We start from the raw sequence: 19,189 nt of genomic DNA on the forward strand, positions 1-19,189 counted from the left end.
GATCTGGTCGCATTTCCACTACAACAACAACAACTTGCATTTATATAGCACCGTTAACATGGTAAAACATCCCAATGCGCTTCACAGGAGCGTTATCAAGTAAAATCTGACACCGATCCACATAAAGAGACATCAGGACAGGTGACAGGTTGTAAGGAGCATCTTGAAGGGGAGAGTGAAGTAGATAAGCAGAGAGGTTTGGGGGGGAACTTCCAGAGCTTAGGGCTTTGGCAGCTGAAAGCATAGCCGCCAATGGTGCAGCGATTAAAATCAGGATTACATCAGATATACAGCACAGAAACAGGCCATTCGGCCCAGCCAGTCCATGCCAGCATTTATGCTCCACTCGCACCTCCTCCTGTCTTTCCTCATCTAACTCTATCAGCATAACCCTCTATTCCCTTCACCCTCATATGTTTATCTAGCCTCCCCTTAAATGCATCTGTACTATTCACTTCAACCACTCCCTGTGGTAGCGAGTTCCACATTCTCACCCCTCAGCCTTCTCTTTTCAAGAGAAAAGAGACAGAACCTGTTCATCCTTTCCTGATAGGTATACCCTCGCATTTCTGGTATCATCCTTGTAAATCGTTTTTGCACCTTCTCCAGTGGATCTATATCCTTTTTATAATATGGTGACCAGAATTGTACACAGCACTCTAAGTGTGGTCTAACCAAGGCTCGATACAAGTTTAGCATAACTTCTCTACTTTTCAATTCAATCCCTCTAGAAATAAACCCTAGTGCTTGGATTGCACTTTTATGGCCTTGTTAACCTGTGTCGCTACTTTCAATGATTTGTGTATTTGTACTCCCTTTGCTCTTCTACCCCACTTAGATTTGTATTTTTCAAGTAATAAGTGATATTCTCCCGACCAAAATGTGATACCTCACATTTATCTGTGTTGAATTTCATTTGCCAATTATATGCCCATTCTGCAAGTTTATTAATGTCTTCTTGTAATTTGTTGCAGTCTTCCTCAGTATTAACTATTTGTAGTGTATGTGCTTTAAGTCAGAACTACTTTTTACAGCTCCTGTATACTGTAGTACCAGCAGTGACCACACCGGTATATAAGCTGTGCGCATGCCTCTGTACCCCAGTCTAGAGATTACCCTCCTCCAGTAAAGACCTGTTATTTGTTTATGTACAGCATCCGTGTGATTATTTATCCACTGAACCACGGATCTAACAGTGGCGACGAGTGTCGATGCGAATCTACCTACAACATAAAACAAAAAAAAACAAAAAAAATATTCGAGTCCAGAAACACGGGCGTCGACCGCGAGCAACCGCCCAGCAGTCAGGCAGAGATCCAACTTCGCTGGGGAGGCTGTGGAGAGCCGGGCTTGGTTCCCCAGCCAAAACGAGCAGTAAGAGACCGACGACAGGTCCAGAGCAGACCCTTCCCGAGCAGCGGTGGCTGGAGCCGACCGACGGCAGAGAGAGAGAGCCGAGCAGCGTCGACGGGGTAAGAAAGAGGGTGAAGAGAGCAGGGCTCAGCCGGGGGTTGATCACCGAGCGGCGTCGAGGAAAAATACTGCAAACCGGAGAGAGAGAGGGTAAGAAACAGCCGGGTTCTAGACTGAGCGGCGTCAACAAATATCAAGAGAAGAACACGCAGAGCACAGCCAGGGATCACGGGCTGATCAGGGTCCGTGGGGCGAAGCAAGGGGAGACGCCATTGAGCCGCAGAGAAGCAGGGAGAGCGCGGGAGGCGCCATTGAGCCGCGGAGAAGAAGGAAGAGCGCGGGAGATGCCATTTTGCGAAGCCGCAGCGGAGAAGACGGGCGAGTGCGGGAAGGAAGGAAAGCGCGGGAGACGCCGTTTTGTGCCAGCGGAGAAGAAGGGGAAGCGCGGGAGGCGCCATTGGTAATAGTTAATGCACAACCAAGGATGCCGAAGAGTGGCAGTATCTCTACGTTCGACAATGAAGTCAAAGATTGGGCGACATATGTGGAACGTATTGAGATGTACTGCAGGGCAAATGAAGTGCCAGATGCTAATAAAGCACTGGTTCTGTTAAATTCCATGGGTGCAAAAACTTATGGGTTACTGCGAAATCTAATAACCCCAGAGAAGCCGGTAAACAAGAATTTTGAAAGCATAGTAGAAATCCTACAGGACCACTTAAACCCCACACCGCTGCTGATAGCAGAACGATTTAAGTTCCATAAAAGGAACCAACACAAAGACGAAAGCAATGCTGAGTACCTACCGGAACTGCGCCAGCTATCGAAATACTGCCAGTTTGGAGCGGGACTAGCAGACACGTTAAGGGACAAGTTTGTGTGTGGGCTACAAAGTGAAGGAACCCAGAAACGGCTTCTATCAGAAAAGGACCTTACGCTGGACAAAGCTTTCAGTATGGCAGTATCACACGAAGCAGCCGCAAGGGGCGCTGCAGAGATACAACGGAGACCGCAAGAATATGGCACCAACGAAATGACCTATGGAACAGGGAAGTGCTATCGCTGCGGCAGAGCAACACATGACCAGAAAGATTGTTGGTTCAAGGACCAAGTGTGCAGACAGTGTGGGAAAGCAGGACACATAGCAAGAGTCTGCAGGTCTGGGAAGAAAACCAACAGTAAGAAATCTCCACAGGAGAAGTACAAAAAGGTACACCAGGTGATGGACAGTGGTTCGGACGAACAGAAAAGTGACACAGACTCCGGAAGCAAGGAGCTGGGTTGTCTGAAACTACATAATGTAACCGAAATGGAGGATCACCAGACTATCTGGGTTACACTCAAGATAGACGGAGTCCAAGTGGAAATGGAATTGGACACAGGGTCAGCTCTAACAGTCATAAATCAAAGAGACTACAAGCGGCTATTTTCACACATACCCTTGCAAGCTACAGAGATTGTCTTGAAGACGTATACGGGGCAAAAAGTCTACCCCAAAGGAAAAATAAGGGTGAAAGTGACATATAAAGGTCAGGAAATACCTAAAATGGATATATATGTATTGCCAAATGGAGGACCACCACTGCTAGGACGTGAATGGATCCGGAAGATACATTTAGATTAGCATTCCATACAGGCACTGAAGGTGGAGGCCAAAAAGGATGATGACGTCACACCTGGACGACTGTCAAAAATGCTAACTGACGCAAAAGAAGTGTTCCAGGAGGGACTAGGAACACTAAAAGGAATAACAGCAACAATTAAAATAGAGGATAATGCAAGCCCAAAGTTTCTGAAGGCCAGACCAGTGCCTTATGCGATCAGACCAGCGGTTGAAGCAGAGCTGGAAGGGTTGGAACGTTCAGGAGTACTGTCCAAAGTGGACTGGAGCAAGTGGGCTACACCAATCGTTCCTGTAATGAAGAGGTCGTTGAGTAATACGCCTGGGGAACCAAAGAAGGTCCGCATCTGTGGGGATTTTAAGGTGACAGTGAACCCAGTCCTTCACACGGTGCAATATCCGCTTCCACGAATTGAGGATATTTTCGCCTCGCTATCTGGTGGTAAACGCTTCACCAAAATTGATCTAGCCCAGACGTACTTGCAAATGGGGGTAGAAGAAGCTTTGAAACATTACCTTACGATCAACACCTATAAAGGTCTCTATCAATACAACCGGCTGGTGTTTGGAGTAGCCTCGGCTCCGGCTATCTGGCAAAGGGCGATGGATCAGGTCCTGCAAGGGATTCCAGGGACCCAGTGTTATTTGGACGACATCTTGGTCACGGGCGAAAATGATGGTGATCACCTCGCTAACTTGGAGGAGGTGCTCGCCAGATTAAAGGAATATGGGCTACGAGCTAATCGCCACAAGTGCGAGTTTTTCAAGAAACAGATCTCGTATTGCGGCCACGTCATCGATGAAGAGGGGTTACATAAGTCCCCTGACAAGATTGAGGCAGTAGTCATGGCCCCAGCACCGGAAAATGTGTCACAACTGAGGTCGTTCCTCGGGCTGGTAAACTATTACCACAAGTTCTTACCAAATTTGTCTACGGTATTACACCTGCTGAACACCCTACTGCAAACAGGTGTACCATGGAAGTGGGATGACGAACGTAGACGAGCTTTCCAGAAGTGTGAAGAATTGATCACATCAAAAGAGGTGTTGGCCCATTTCAACCCAGCACTACCAATTCATTTGGCATGTGATGCATCACCCTACGGCATTGGAGCGGTGCTGTCGCACAAATTCCCAGACGGGTTGGAGAGGCCAGTAGCCTTTGCGTCTCGGTCACTAACCTCAGCCGAGCGCAACTATGCCCAGATTGACAGGGAGGCCCTCAGCGTAGTATGGGGAGTAAAAAAATTCAACCACTATCTGCATGGGCAGAAGTTCACCTTGCTGACTGACCACCAACCACTTGTCTCCATCTTTAATCCTAAGAAGGGCGTGCCAGTAATGACTGCACAGCGGTTACAAAGATGGTCCCTGTTTCTAGGGGCAAATCAATATGAAATAGAATATAAAGGCACGAAACAGCATGGGAACGCTGATGGGCTATCGCGCCTGCCACTGCCTACTGTGGAGGAAGCACCAGCAGTGGACCCTATCGAGATATTTTATTCATCGATAATTGAACGATTGCCAGTAACAAACACGGATATAGAGAAGGAGACCCGCAATGATCCGACGCTGTCAAGGGTATATGAATTGACGGTGAGGGGATGGCCAACACATGGCGACTCACTGTTGCCAGCATTCTCATCCAGAAGAGAATAGCTGTCAGTATGCCAGGGGACAGTGATGTGTGGATCCAGAGTGGTGATTCCACCCAAGTTAAGGGAGAGAGTGCTAAATGAGTTACATGAAGGTGATCTGGGGGGATTGAAAATGAAAAGCCTTGCTAGGGCTTATGTGTGGTGGCCGGGAATCGATCAACAAATCGAAGACCTAACTAAGAGCTGCTTTGGATGCCAGAAGGTCCAAAATGCACCACCACATGTCCCTCTACACCCATGGGAGTGGCCCTCCTCTCCATGGCAACGGGTGCACATTGATTTCGCTGGTCCATTCATGGACTCAATGACCTAGAAATTCATTGACGCCACTTTTGGGGCGCTAAAGTGGGGCGTCCGCTAAAGTTTGCGGCCGCCGCCAAATTTAGGCCACTTCTCCGATATTCATTAGCTTCGCCCTACTAGTTCGGGCGAGCGCTAAAACTGCTGTTGGACGCCTCTCTTTGGGCGCTAAGCCGGAGGTGGTGATCGATAGCGCCGAGGCCGGGCGCAGCGCAGGTGCGGCCATCTCGTGACTGACAGCAGACACCCTGGCGCCGGCCAGCTCTTAAGGGGGAAGGGTCGACTGTGTCTGCTGCCACGCCCTGGATAGTGGAGCCCTCCAGCTAGGCCTGAACACTGCTGCTGGACCCAAATACCGCCTGAAGACATGGAGAAGGCCCGTGTACGTGCGCAGCGCTTCTCAGAGCGTGATCTGAGTGTGCTGCTTGCTGCTGTGGAGAAGAGGCGCCATGTTTTGTACCCGGACAATGGCAAGAAGGCGACGGTCCGCGTCTACAGGAGAGCCTGGAGGCATGTCGCCAGCAAGCTGTCAGCCAACAGCGATGTCCCCAGGACCGGTGCCCAATGCCGCAAAAAGTTAAATGACCTCACGCATTGTCAGGGTGAGTACCCTTTCCAATGACCCCCTCATCCTTGCATGTGCACCTCACATTATGGGCAAAGGGACCTGAAAGCTCTAATGGCCAGCCTTCATCCAGCAGCTATGGCACAGGCATGAGCATCAATTGCACATTCTGCACTGAACACACTGGCCAAGCTATTCCACCATGGGAGGCAGTGCACACCAGATCATGGCGACACACTAGCCAGGCTATTCCACCATGGGAGGCAGTGCACACCAGATCATGGCGACACACTGGCCAGGCTATTCCACCATGGGAGGCAGTGCACACCAGATCATGGCGACACACTGGCCAGGCTATTCCACCATGGGAGGCAGTGCACACCAGATCATGGCGACACACTGGCCAGGCTATTCCACCATGGGAGGCAGTGCACAGCAGATCATGGCGACACACTGGCCAGGCTATTCCACCATGGGAGGCAGTGCACAGCAGATCATGGCGACACACTGGCCAGGCTATTCCACCATGGGAGGCAGTGCACAGCAGATCATGGCGACACACTGGCCAGGCTATTCCACCATGGGAGGCAGTGCACACCAGATCATGGCAACACACTGGCCAGGCTATTCCACCATGGGAGGCAGTGCACACAAGATCACGGCGACACACTGTACTTAGAGGCCGTCCTTTCTCTTGCAGGCCAAGCTGGCGAATAATCGCAAGAGCCGGACTGCGACCGGGGGAGGGCGACCCCATATCCAGCCACTCATCGATCCGCAACATCGCGTGGAGCGCCTCATGGGTGGCCGGGTGATTGGGCCCGTTGCATGTGGAGATGCCGACCCTGTACTGGGAAGCAATATTAAGGACATCACCTTTTGCACCTCTCTCGTCCAACTTGCGCATCAGATCTACATCCTTTGCCACTGTCCGACCAATGCGCTGAATGCCACCACTCATGCATCCCGCACTGACGCCCTCTCCTCACTCTAAAGCTACTCTTGTGCCTTCCTGCTTTCAGATGGTCAAGAGGAGGTCCCTCAACTTGCCAGTGACAGACCCTCCGAGGAGGAGCAGGAGGAGGAGCAAGAAGAAGGTAGCCCATCAGGGGAACCCTCAGCCGCGGCCACCCAGGCCAATGTAGGGGACATGTCTTCCCTGGAGGGCAGCGTGGCGGAAGTGTCGAAGGGGAGGGGAGCTCCTGGGACCTGCGTGCTGCAGAAAGGCGGGAGGGGGGTGGAAGCTCGGCGGCCTTCTCCCCAGAGGGGGGATGCGTCGGAGGGGAGTCCAATTGCTGGGCCCAGCGGCCTCCAGCAACGCAGGAAGGGTCGGCCAGCTCGGCGGCCTTCTCCCCAGAGGGAGAGTCCGGCCTCCAGTCAGGAGAGGCTCTTCGCCGAGGAGATGGAACGCCTCAAAGACTTGTCCGCGGAGTCGGAGCGCCGGCACACGGAGCTCATGGCGGCAGTGGCACGGTTGCCTGAGTCCATCAATTCCCTCTCTCGGAGTGTGGCCGAGTTCGGGTCCTTAGAGGCCACCAGTCGGGCGGAATACCGGGCAGATCTTTCAGCGACTGGCCAGGTGATTAGTGGTGTCGTCCAGTCACTGGCTGCTCTGCTGCGGTCAGTGAACAGGTCAACACGGGCACTCACTGCTGCCACACTCGCTGTGTCAGCCAGGCATCACCAGGGCACCCGGCGCGCTGCAGCAGCACATCGGTCTGTCCCTCGGCAGATTGGTGCGCATGCTGCAGTGCTGGCCCGGGCGAGTGCCAGTGTCTCAGGCGACCAGCGAGCGCCTGCCATCCGCCAGCTTGCCGCCATTCCTCCAGCCGCCACTGCCACTCCCCCAGTGGAGCTGCCAGGAGCTGCTGCAGCGACTGATGCTGGCCAGCCACAGCTGCAGCAATCAACAGCCGCCCGCTCGACGGCCAGACCTCGACTAGGCCGACCCCCAAGGGCATCTGCCGTCACGACATGTGCCCCTCAGGAGCCTGCCCCCAGCCTTGCAGCAGCCAATGGCCTTACTTTGAGGCGGAGCAGCAGGGCGGGCAGGGGCCACCCAAAGATGGCCAAGGCATCGCCCTAGCGGGCCAAATAGTCAAATGTGTGGCCATTTGTGTTTGTTTCTTGAGGCCGAGAATTGGATGTTTGTTTTTTGAAGGCCGATGATGTGATGTTTGTTTTGGACGAAGGCCGAGAATGACGGCCATTTTAGTTGCCCTATTTTGTTAATCCTCCCCAGGTTGTGGGAGCGAGTAATGTGTTTGAGTGTTTTTTGGGGGTTTCCTCTGTTTTTGGTTTTCATGTGGGAAGGGCCCAGAGTTTGTACAATAAAGCATTTTATTTATTCACATTGTCCATGTTTGATCTTTGAAGTGTTTGTTGCCTTAACCGGCTGAGGGCTTGCGGAGCGGCTGCAATCATGTTCTATCATTGGCACAAGCCATTCCCTGACAGGGGGCCTAGAAGTGACGTTCAATAAGCCGACGACGGGCGGCCCTTGGACCTTGTGCGTCCCTCCTGGGCTGGTACTCCTCGTCCTCGTCGTCCTCATGCTCCTCCTCCTGAGGTGGTGGTCCAACGTGAGGTGGCAGTGCCTGAGTCCTGCGGATAGCCAGGTTGTGCAGCATGCAGCAAACGACGACGAATTGGGAGACTCGATCCTGCGAATACTGGAGGGCTCCCCCGGAGCGGTCGAGACAGCAGAACCATTGCTTGAGCACGCCGATTGTTTGTTCTATGAGGCTCCTCGTCGCTTGATGGCTCTCGTTGTATGCCTCTTCAGCAGGGGTCGTGGGCGCGCGGAGCGGGATCATGAGCCAGGTACACAAAGGATAGCCTTTGTCCCCGATAAGCCATCCTCTTGGGGGAGGCTGTGCCTGGAACATGTCAGCCACAGTTGTCTGTCGCAGGATAAAGGCATCGTGGCTGCTGCCTGGAAAGCGGGCATTGACAGCTAGGATGCACTGCCTGTGGTCACACACCAGCTGTACATTGAGGGAATTGTAGTGGCGCTTCTTAGTTTCCAAACAGGCAGCCACTGAGCTGTGGGGTTTTTAACAACGAGTAGACGCGTGTCGAAATAAAACGTTCCCAAACGTAGCTTTGTCTTTTAAACTGTTTACTATAACACTTAACAAACGGAATTACAAAGCAAACACGTATAAACGAACACGGTCAAAAACTGTACTGCTCCAAACCTCACAACTTCTGCCTCCTTCAACCACGTGCAGTTTAAACTGTAAAATGGCTGCACCCATGTGTGGCTTAGGGACTGTTCCATTGTGGCAAGAATGAAGGGGGTGTCTCGGACTATACTACTGGAGCAAGAAGATAGGGGGTTTCTTAATACAATAAGTCAGTCAGGTAAATTAACTGTATTATGCCATTTAACCACTATTTTAAAGTATTTTCTTAAGCTTTTATGGCTCTTACAGGAATGGTAGCCCTTCCGGTTGCGGTAATCCTCGGCATGCTCAAGAGGTGCCCGCAAAGCCACATGCGTGCAGTCAATGGCGCCCTGCACCATGGGGAAGCCCGCTATTCTTGCAAACCCCACTGCACGCTGCTGCTGCTTGTCCAGGGTCATGGGGAAGGAGATGAATTGATGTCTCCTTCTGAAAAGGGCTTCGGTCACCTGGCGGATGCAGCAATGCACGGCGAACTGGGAGATGTTAGCGATGTCCCCAGTAGCGGATTGGAAGGAGCCGGAGGCATAGAAGTTGAGAGCCACCGTCACCTTCACTGCCACCGACAGAGACGTCCTGCGCATCAGCTGTGGCTGCAGATCTCTCTGAAGCAGCCGGCAGATGTCTGTAACCACCTCCCTTCGGAATCGCAGCCTCCTAACACACATCGCGGCAGACATGGTCAGATAGGAGGTCTGCTGGCGGTATACCCTGCGTGGGTAAGGCCTCAGTTGGCGACGCCTGTTGCCCCCTCTGCGTCTAGCCAGGGCTGCCACTCTCTCACAGCATCTGTAAGCCCTTCTGGCATAAGGCTGAATTTCAGCGTTGCCACCCAACGCAGCCCCCATTATATGCTGGCAAACACTGAGCTCTGAATGAAGGCTAAGATAATTGGTAAGCTCTGGCCTGAGCCAAAAATACCTGTCCAAGTGTTGGTCCAAACCAGTAAACTCTCCTCCTTGGTCTCTGTCCAAAAAACCGTTGCACAAGAGTGAATGCTGCAAAATGGCTGGCCTTTATACTGCTGGGTAAGTGCCCTTTAATTAGCGCTCCCCCCGGCCCGGCTGGCCTGTGTACCGTTCCACTTCACAGTCGCTCGGGACGCCCGGCGCACAATGGGCCGGCGCGAGTGAAGTTCCGGTTTGGGGCGCACAAAGGGCGTTGCACTATTAAATGACGTCATGATCTGCGCGCGCAGCAGGGCGCGCGCTAAGACTTTGCGCCGGCGCTAAATGTGTCCTGAAGCTAGGGAGAGGTGCAGATCGTGCTGCGCCCGGGTGATAAGCGCCTAGCACTCGAGATCTACTCCCCCTAAGGCGCTAACGGCTGGCGCGCCCAACTGAATTTCTAGGCCAATGTTCTTAATAGCAGTGGATGCTCATTCAAAGTGGCCTGAGGTGATAAAGATGTCTTCAACCACTACAGAGAAAACTATTGCAGTCCTACGGACCATATTTGCCAGAAACGGTTTGCCAGAGCAGATCTGCTCTGATAATGGACCACAGTTTGTGTCCGATGAGTTCCAAAAATTCATGAAAAGGAATGGGGTAAGGCATTACACATCCACCCCGTATCATCCAGCCACCAATGGATTGGCTGAGAGGTTCATACAAACCTTTAAGAAGGCGATAAAGGCCATGTGCGACGAGGAAATTCCACTACAGCATAAGATGGACAATTTCTTATTAGCCTACCGAAACGCGACACATGCAGTTACCAACCAGACCCCGGCCATGATGTTCTTTAACCGAAGGTTGAGATCTCGTCTGGACTTGCTCAGACCAAATGTGCGAAGAAATGTTGAGGACAAACAATTCCAGCACATCAATGAGAAGCCGACAAGGAGCTTCAATGTAGGGCAACCAGTCTTGGCCCGGGACTATCGAACAGAGAAGTGGCAACCCGGAACGATATGTACAAGGCAGGGGCCATTAATGTACACAGTGGATGTTGGGGAGAACTTTGTGAGACGCCACGTCGATCAGATCTTAGCATCACAGGAATGCGTCAACCCCATGTCTCGAGTACCTGGGGATGAACCCGACATACCGGTAGCATCTACTTCAGACCCAGTAGCAGTGGAACCCGATGAACTACCCGATGAAAGGGGGTCAGAATCGCCTCTGCACCAAGAACAAGAACCTCCGGAAAGGCGCTATCCCGAAAGGGTCAGGAAGCCGCCTCAAAGACTGAATCTATAAATGGACTTTTGTTACTGAATGTGCATGTAAAAATGTAATTGTTATTTGAATATTAAGGGGGTATTATTAATCTAAAAAGGGAGGAATTGTAGTGTATGTGCCTTTAAGTCAGAACTACTTTTTACAGCTCCTGTATACTGTAGTACCGGCAGTGACCACACCGGTATATAAGCTGTGCACATGCCTCTGTACCCCAGTCTAGAGATTACCCTCCTCCAGTAAAGACCTGTTATTTGTTTATGTACAGCATCCATGTGATTATTTATCCACTGAACCACGGATCTAACACTATTCCCCCCCCAACTTGGTATCATCCACAAATTTAGAAATTGTGCTTTTGATTCCAAAGTCTAAATCGTTAATATAAATTGTGAACAACAGTGGTCCCAGCATTGATCCTTGTGGAACACCACTTCCCACCTCTGCCATTCTGAATAACAACCCTTTACCCCTACTTTCTGCTTTCTGTCTTGAAGCCAGCTAGTTATCCATTCTGCTCCTTGTCCCCTGACTCCGCATGCTCTGACCTTATTCATTAGTCTATTAGGTGGTACCTTATCAAAGGCCTTTTGAAAATCTAGATAAATTACATCTACTGCATTGCTCTTGTGTACTCTCTCCGTTACCTCTTGAGGAGGCAAGAATTGGAGGCGTGCAGACTTCTTGGAGGGTTGTACAGCTGGAGGAGGTTACAGAGATAGGGAGGGTGAGGCCATGGAAGGATTTGAAAGCAAGACTGAGAATTTTAAAATAGAGGGGTTGCTGGACTGGGAGACCGGTGAACACAGTACTAGCATAGAGACTGATGTAAATTTTCAGCTTGAATAATAATAATCTGAACTAAAACTAGTTGTTTCTGATTGTAATTATACTGAGGCATCAGGATCTGTTCACACAAGGACTTCTTTAGCTGAAGTCTGTCATTAACTGTCAGCATGAATTAATAGATATTACAACAAGTTTTTTTGGCAGACTAGCCTTTTCTCATCCTTGAATTTTCTTATCTGCTTTAACTAATTTGTTACAGACTCTTATATAAAGACGTGCCCCGAGACACTAACATACAGTTATGATATGAAGAGCTGCAGGCGCACTTGTCATTCTCTGAGTGAGAAAGATATTACATGCGGAATCCAACATGTGCCGGTGGATGGATGTGGCTGCGCTGAAGGAATGTACATGAATAACAAAGGCAGATGTGTGCCCTCATCTGAATGCCCATGCCTCTATCAGGGCACCCTCTTGAATCCTGGACAGATGATTAATCAAGGAGACACACAATGGTAAATTAAAGTGGCCACTGTAGTGATTTTGCCCAATAATGATGATCATATGGTACTTATGCAATATGATCTTACACTTCTCTACCTATCTGTTACAGTAAGTGTCAAGATGGAAAGGTGCAGTGCGTTACATCACAATATAGAATGCAGAGTAAGTCTTGCTATCCAGTTTAAGATACATTTGGTAACAAATGTCTTGTTAATTTAAACATTAATATTCAAATATATGACACGACCTTACAACCATTTTGTGTTGTACAGAGTGTGACCCACCTAAGATCCATTTCAGCTGCAATACTACTGAACCAGGCACAACAGGAGCAGAGTGTCAAAGGATTTGCGGAAACCAAAATCTGGAGTGTGTGGGTATCCTGAGATTCATTTTCATAATGAAGTATTATAATTGTACATGTATATCTATATTTTCACTATTCTAGTTGGGTCCACAATACAGGGCTGTTATTAAATCAGCCTTATGAGTTAGCATTAACAGTTTTTCCTATGCCATTTTGAAATGTTCTGTTCCTAGTTAAAAGTCTAAGTTTGAGTACATCCTCAAGTAATTAATTACCATCCAGTCACAGAGTGTAAGAGTGGTTCACGTCAAAGAGATTTTCCTCATCCTCCCCGCCATGGTGGAGGTGCCACATCACTGTCTGATTCCTCTACTAGACTGACCACATGGGTAAGATCAGTAAATTAATGTGATTGTGAACTGCAGAAATGAAACCATCTCCTGTTACTTCATGGAATTAGAATTTCTCAGTACAGTGCTTACCTGGATTTTAAAAAATGCAAATAAAATACTTAGTGGGCTATTTTCCCCAATGTAGCAACGATTGTTTAGGCACTAAAGAGTCTCCGAGGTGGCCAAGATGGGGTCTTGAGCTGCAACACCTGGTTAGCCCACCTTTAGCGTAAGGCACCAGAAAAGGATTTTAAGCGAGCTAGGAACAGCTGCCCCGAGAATGATTAAGGCTCTGATGACCAATTAAATTGACTCTTAATGCTCATTTAAGAGGCTGTGCACCATTTTGCTGGCTAGCGTTGCAATTAACAACCTCTCCTAACAGCAACAAGCTGAACAGGAGTAAAGATGCTGTTGGTGAGGATTGTGAGCGCTACTTACAGCCATGCTCAGCTTTCACTGTTCACTTGCTGATTGGGAACAACTGACTGCACTGTATTTGAAGAGGACTTTTGATACACGTCAGGAGACTTTCTGGGACACTTTACCAAGACTCCACCAACACTCTATCAACATTTATTCCAGAAATTCTCTAAGGACTTCACATAAAGAAAGTGAGTGATGTGCTACTGTAACTTATTGGAGACCTTATAGGAGTCACCAGGAGAAATGGAGTGGTTGGTCATGGGAATATTGCTAGGGGTCCCCCTTGGTCTGGAGGTGGAATGGGAGGAGGAGATGAGGACAGGCAGCTGCTGGAGGAGTGAGGGAGAAGAGGGACAGGAAAGTGAGGAGGGCTCCAGATTCGTGGTGACTTGCTGCATGTGCCACAATCTGGCAATCCTGAGAGACCAGCTGTTACCACCAGCAATTGTGCCAGAGGGTAAAGCTCAGGAGCCACAAGAGGAGGAGGAGGAGGTTGAGGAGGAGGAGGAAGATACGGGAGGCGAGGGGGAGCACCAGAGGATTCCAGGTAGATGGCCCGCACCTGGGAGAGACGCTCGCCGCCATCTAAAAGAGTGACATCCTCCACCATCAAACTTGGAAGCATTGTTGCCACATGCCTTACTTTCCATGACTGAGGATCCATCAAGAAGTTCCCCATCTGCACTCAATCATTTCAACCCTTTCCCCATGAAGAACACAATAAAAAAGACCACCCACTCCAGCACTACCTAATTACCATAATCACTTTTTATCTAGAGCAAAAACAAGCACTGACAACATGACACAACCAACAGCACTTACAAATATTAAGCTATTTACCCTGGTGCTTCTTTCTAGTGGCTATCCTATCAGTGCTTTTGCCTGCTCTGGTGCTTCTACGAAGTTTAACCCAAGTGGCAGCAGCAGGCGAGGTGGACGGCTGCTGAGAATCTGAAGAGGGCAGTTCAGATGTTCTCCTGTGATGTCATCGAGAGGCTGTGGGCCGTGATGGCCCTGCCTCAGACAGCACCATCTCAGCATGGGCTTCAGCAGCCTGGGCCACCTGCCTGACCAGCAACTGCAAGGGCAATGGTGGAGTGGTGGGGGAGGGAGCCCTCCGGAGAGAGACCAGTAGGTTCCTGCTCCATGATTCCCATACCACTACCTCGAGGCATCTGTTCAGCCAGTGATCTGCTGAAGGACAGAGCTCTGGGCAGCTGAGATATTCTACAAGCCCCTTCCAACAGAGGCACTTAGAACCACCATGGCAGCTGCCTGAGCTTCTATTGCAGCACTTTGCCATTCCATGCAAGCTACAATGACTGCATTGGAAGCTGTTTGTCATTCCACAGAAGCTGCAATGACTGCAGTGGAAGCTGTGACCTCAGTCATCAGGCGTTGCATGATGTTGGGCTCCACAGGTCACTGGATGGAATTGGCCAGCCTCTCCACACTGGAGGGAATGGGTTCCAGGCTCTGCATTAAGCCATGGGCCAAGCTGGAGGCAGACTCTTCCCTCACCCTAGCCACCACCTGTAAGCTTTCATACAGGCTGTCCATTGCACCAAGAATTTAGTTTGTCAAACCCATCAGCCTTCTTCTGAATCTTGGCCCTGCGAGGTCCTCATCTGACTCCTCTACCGCAGAACTAGTCCCCTGGCAAGATGGCACCTGTGGTGTATCTAGCACTCATAAGGCTGTCGCCCACTAGTGCCCAGTGTGTGCCACTGTGAGGATCCGTGTTCTCCCCTGGCCTCTAAGTTATGCATGGTACTGGTCTCTGTGCTGATGTCGACGACAGTGGTAGCGATTGACGCAGTGCCTCCTTCCTCGTTCTCCTCCTCTTCCTCCGGAGGCAAGGTGGCTCATCCTCCTTTTCCAGTTCCTCCGGGGAACGAGGCGGGCCTTGCTGCTGGAAGCCTACAATGATAAAGCTGGAAGGGTTAGGGTGAAACGCATGTGAACACTATAGGAGCATGTGTGTGACGAGACTATATGGAGCTTGTGAGTGAGGATAGGTTTGGGGGATTAGGGATCAGGAATAGCTGTGGACATGTAAGGAAGCCGGAGTGACCACATACCTCTAGGCAATATGTCCCCTGTTTTGCCTGTGACCACGTCTGCCACTTCCCTCCCGATTACCACGAGCACTGCCTCCTCAAGGGGAGTGATCTCATGGAGACGTGCTTCCCCTCCCCCGGTCAGGTCCTGCTGCCCACCTGTTATGTGCTATCTTGTCCCAGAAGAGAAAGAGTGGTGATTGTGAATGAGTATATTGGCAGGTGTGTTAGTGTGTATGATGCCGCACATGGTTGAAGAGCTGTGAGACGTGTCTGAGGTGTGAGTAGTGCCAGTGAAGGATGTAATAGTCTGGGTTGTGTGAATGTCAGTGTATAATTAGATGCAGTGTGTTGAGGTTGTGATGCTGGTGGTGGTGCAGTTATTGAGAAGTGCCTTTGTGAGATGGGATTGTACCTTGACCACTGGTTTGCAGCACTGGAGCCATGTCCTGGGGCCAGGGCTCCTGGCTGTGACCTCCTTGTCGATCTCCTCCCACATCTGCCGTGGCCTCGTTCCCCACTGTGGGAACAGGACATCCCTCCTCCGCTGTACCTCCTCCACCAGGGCCTCCTATGCTGCCTCTGAGAACCTGTGAGCCCTCTCCCTCGGTCTCTGAGCCATCCTGATACGTGCCGTTGTCTGTCAGTCAGTGCACTCCACACATTCAGTGGAAGTGTGTGCGTGGAGGCTACATATACTGCTGCACGAAAATTGCTCCTAATCAGCGTTTGAGTGCTATACGTGCAGGTCACCGGTTTAGCGCCTCCAGGCACGTTTAATTCATGGAAATCACCAATTAGCCCCGAAATTGCGTGCTAAAACCAGACTTTGAAACAGGTGAGTCTTATTAGGACCGCTCCCACTTAGCACCTGTTTACATCCTTTCCCCAAAATAACCCCCTTAGTTTTAATGGCAGGAGTGTAGGAATAGATTTTAATTTTCGGGTGGCTCACTGGCAGAGCGCGCCAGTCTCCTACCCATGCCAGGACCGAAGAGGCCCAGAGCCATATAGTGGCCCAGCCTCATTTAAATGGAAGCAGCGAGTTGTCCAACCCAAATGGGGTGTCCCAATGTGGCTCACTGGATTCCGCCGGTGCAATATCGAGCAGTCTGGAGAGTGCCTGGCCGGCAGCAAGGTAAGTCTTGGGGGCTGGGGTGGTTCCTGTTCGGGAAGGGGGAAGCCCGGGGCAGCAGCAGCCCAGATTATTTTTGTGAGGACCTGAGGAGAACTCCTGCTTCTTCTGACTCCATAAAAGTAATTTTAAACTTACCATTTTGGGGCACAGCACACACTCCGCCCAGTTGTCTCCCAAAAAGGCAAGTTGGGTGTCATAAGACCCTGATTTGCATATTAAAAGGGCCTAATGTCTGAAATAGGCGGGTGCTTCGGCCTCCCAGTGGTAGGGCCCTTTAAAAGTGGTGACGAGCGTCAGGGTGAACGGGACGGTAAGTCCACCAACTCCATTTGGAAGCCATTAGCACCTTGTTAATGCTAATTCTGGCCAAGTAAAGATTGGCCCCAATGAGTGAAAATCTAAAGAATTTGTTATGTAAGGATTTGGTTACACCCCATCTATAGTACTGTTTGCCATTTTGGTCATCTAATCATAAAAAGGACATTATTGGCTTTGAAAGAGTGAAGAGGTCAGCAATAAAGATGATCCCAGGTATCAGGAATTTAACATATGAAGCAGTATTAAGAAAGTTGGCTTGTTTTTTTTCAAAAGGAGACTTCAAGGTCATCCAATTGAAGTTTTTGAGATCATGAAAGGAATTGACAAAAGTGATATAAGCAATTTTTTTTTATGATGACAGGTTCAGGTCCCAAGAGACACAAGTTAAAATTTTGGAAGTTAGGACTAAGAAGGGAAGTCAAGGGAACTTTTTCACACAAAGAGTAATAGAGTTGTGAAATAAGTTCCATGGGGAGGACATTGGAACAGACAGTATAATTGGGTTCAAGAGAGAATTAGATACAATTCTGGAGCAAGAAGCGATTGAAGGATGTAAGAAGGTGAGAATATTTCATTAAAGAAAAAAGATAGACTTTTTTCATCTTCCTTAAACTATTGTTCTTAAAGCACTGATAAGCAAAGACATGACTTGTGCCTTTCTCAGTTTGATTACCATTAAATAAATATCACACCTCATGGGCTCCAAGATGTATTTCCATGGAAACATAGCAAAGAGAAAACTACGAGAATAAGAAAGCACTTAGGTCCTAAAAATTGTTTTGAAAAAGAGAGGTAATTTTAACTTACAGCACTGGCATAAAACGAGCATAAGCCGCCCGATTTTCCTTTACATGGGGTGTATAACAGGCAGCCCATCTGATATCACCTGCTTTACGTCACTGTCAAAAGTTAAAAATAACTCCCAGAGACTGACTACTGTAAGCTGAAATACAATCATGATCTGAGGCAAGAATTGTCCTTTCGCTGCTGTTAATTTTAATCCTAAAATCTATCTGTTTCTTGGTTTCTACAGTACAGTGAGAAGTGCGTGTCGGGCTGTGTTTGTCCTGAGGGGCTGCTGGACAATAAAAATGGAAGCTGTGTTATTGAGGACAAGTGCCCCTGTATGCACAATGATTTCCATTACCCACCTGGAAGCAGAATCACAGTTGACTGTAACACTTGGTAATTTTCTAACTGCAACATAAATCCCTAAATGTTAAATATATCATTATATTAAACCATATGTATCTGAATATTTTAGAAATCTGAGCCATCAAAAGCTACCAAAATTGTGCAGAATGCTTTGCATATATAGAGTTAACAATAAATATTACATTTTAAAACAGTATATATCCTATTCCAATCCCTTCATTCCTACCCTATGTACTATGTTTACCCATGTTTATTTCACTGAAATTACATCATAATGCTTTACATATTATCTGCAGTTCACTTCTTCTGAAAAATAAAGAGGGCCAGAATGTGCTGAAAAAATAACGGCGTGCGAACGATGCTCGCCGTTATTAATGTGCAAATCAGCCAGCAACTTGTGGCGAGGTAGAGATTCCCCGTGAATTGCGAATCACCACAAGCTGTTGGAGGATTTGCTCAGCTGATAGCTACGCCCTTAACCTCCCTGTGATTTTCATGAAGTTGCTGTATTTGCACGTTAATTGCCCATTAAACTCGTCACAGAAATGTAAGTCTAGTAATTACAAGTGTAAGTACCCTTTTAACAATGTGATAATTGTTAATGATTGCCAATCAACCTCTATTGCCCAGAAAGTGAACAATTAAAAGTGTGGCATCTCATTCCTTCAGGTAGTGAACTGTTGTTGGAGATTTAAAAAATGTCAAATTCTATTTTTTCATACTTTTCCTTTCTGTCTCTTTTTTTTCTTTATCATATTCCAATCTTTTCCTTTACATTTCTCTTTCTGTACCTGATTTGGCATTGAATTCACCCACACTAATTCACTCTCCTTCTCAGTCCTTCCTCTGTTTATTTCTCAATCTTTAAATCTCAAATCTTAAATAGGTTGTCCACAAGGTCCCAGATACCCTGTGCCCTCGCCACACCGTTATCAGCTCGCAATTCCAGCAACTTACAGGGCAAAACAATTTTGAGCTAAAGTGTGCGGGAAAAAGTCTAACTAAACGGGTACGCCATGAGATACCCCGCTCCAGCAAATTCTGGCCCCAAGACTACTTGGAGGGGAAAAAAGGCACCAAAGTTTAAGAAACCGCTCAAAGTTATGAGACAGGAAGCCACTTGAGGTTAAGAATGTACCAGGTTTTTGATATCATATTTCAATGTGTGCTTT

General features: G+C 48.9%; 1 protein-coding gene across 1 annotated transcript in view; it reads left to right on the plus strand.

The window, feature by feature from the left end:
• LOC147106541 (uncharacterized) overlaps nt 1-19,189 on the plus strand; it is a 176,536-nt gene that overhangs the window by 116,307 nt on the left and 41,040 nt on the right. The window contains exon 15 of the mRNA XM_086008472.1: nt 17,896-18,047. Within this exon, the coding sequence (XP_085864598.1) occupies nt 17,896-18,047 (152 nt within the window). The remainder of the gene's footprint in view (nt 1-17,895; nt 18,048-19,189) is intronic.

The sequence above is a fragment of the Somniosus microcephalus genome, chromosome 15 (assembly GCF_052327205.1).
Source record: "Somniosus microcephalus isolate GS21.2 chromosome 15, FLI_Smic_1.0, whole genome shotgun sequence".
Classification (NCBI taxonomy): Eukaryota; Metazoa; Chordata; class Chondrichthyes; order Squaliformes; family Somniosidae; genus Somniosus; species Somniosus microcephalus.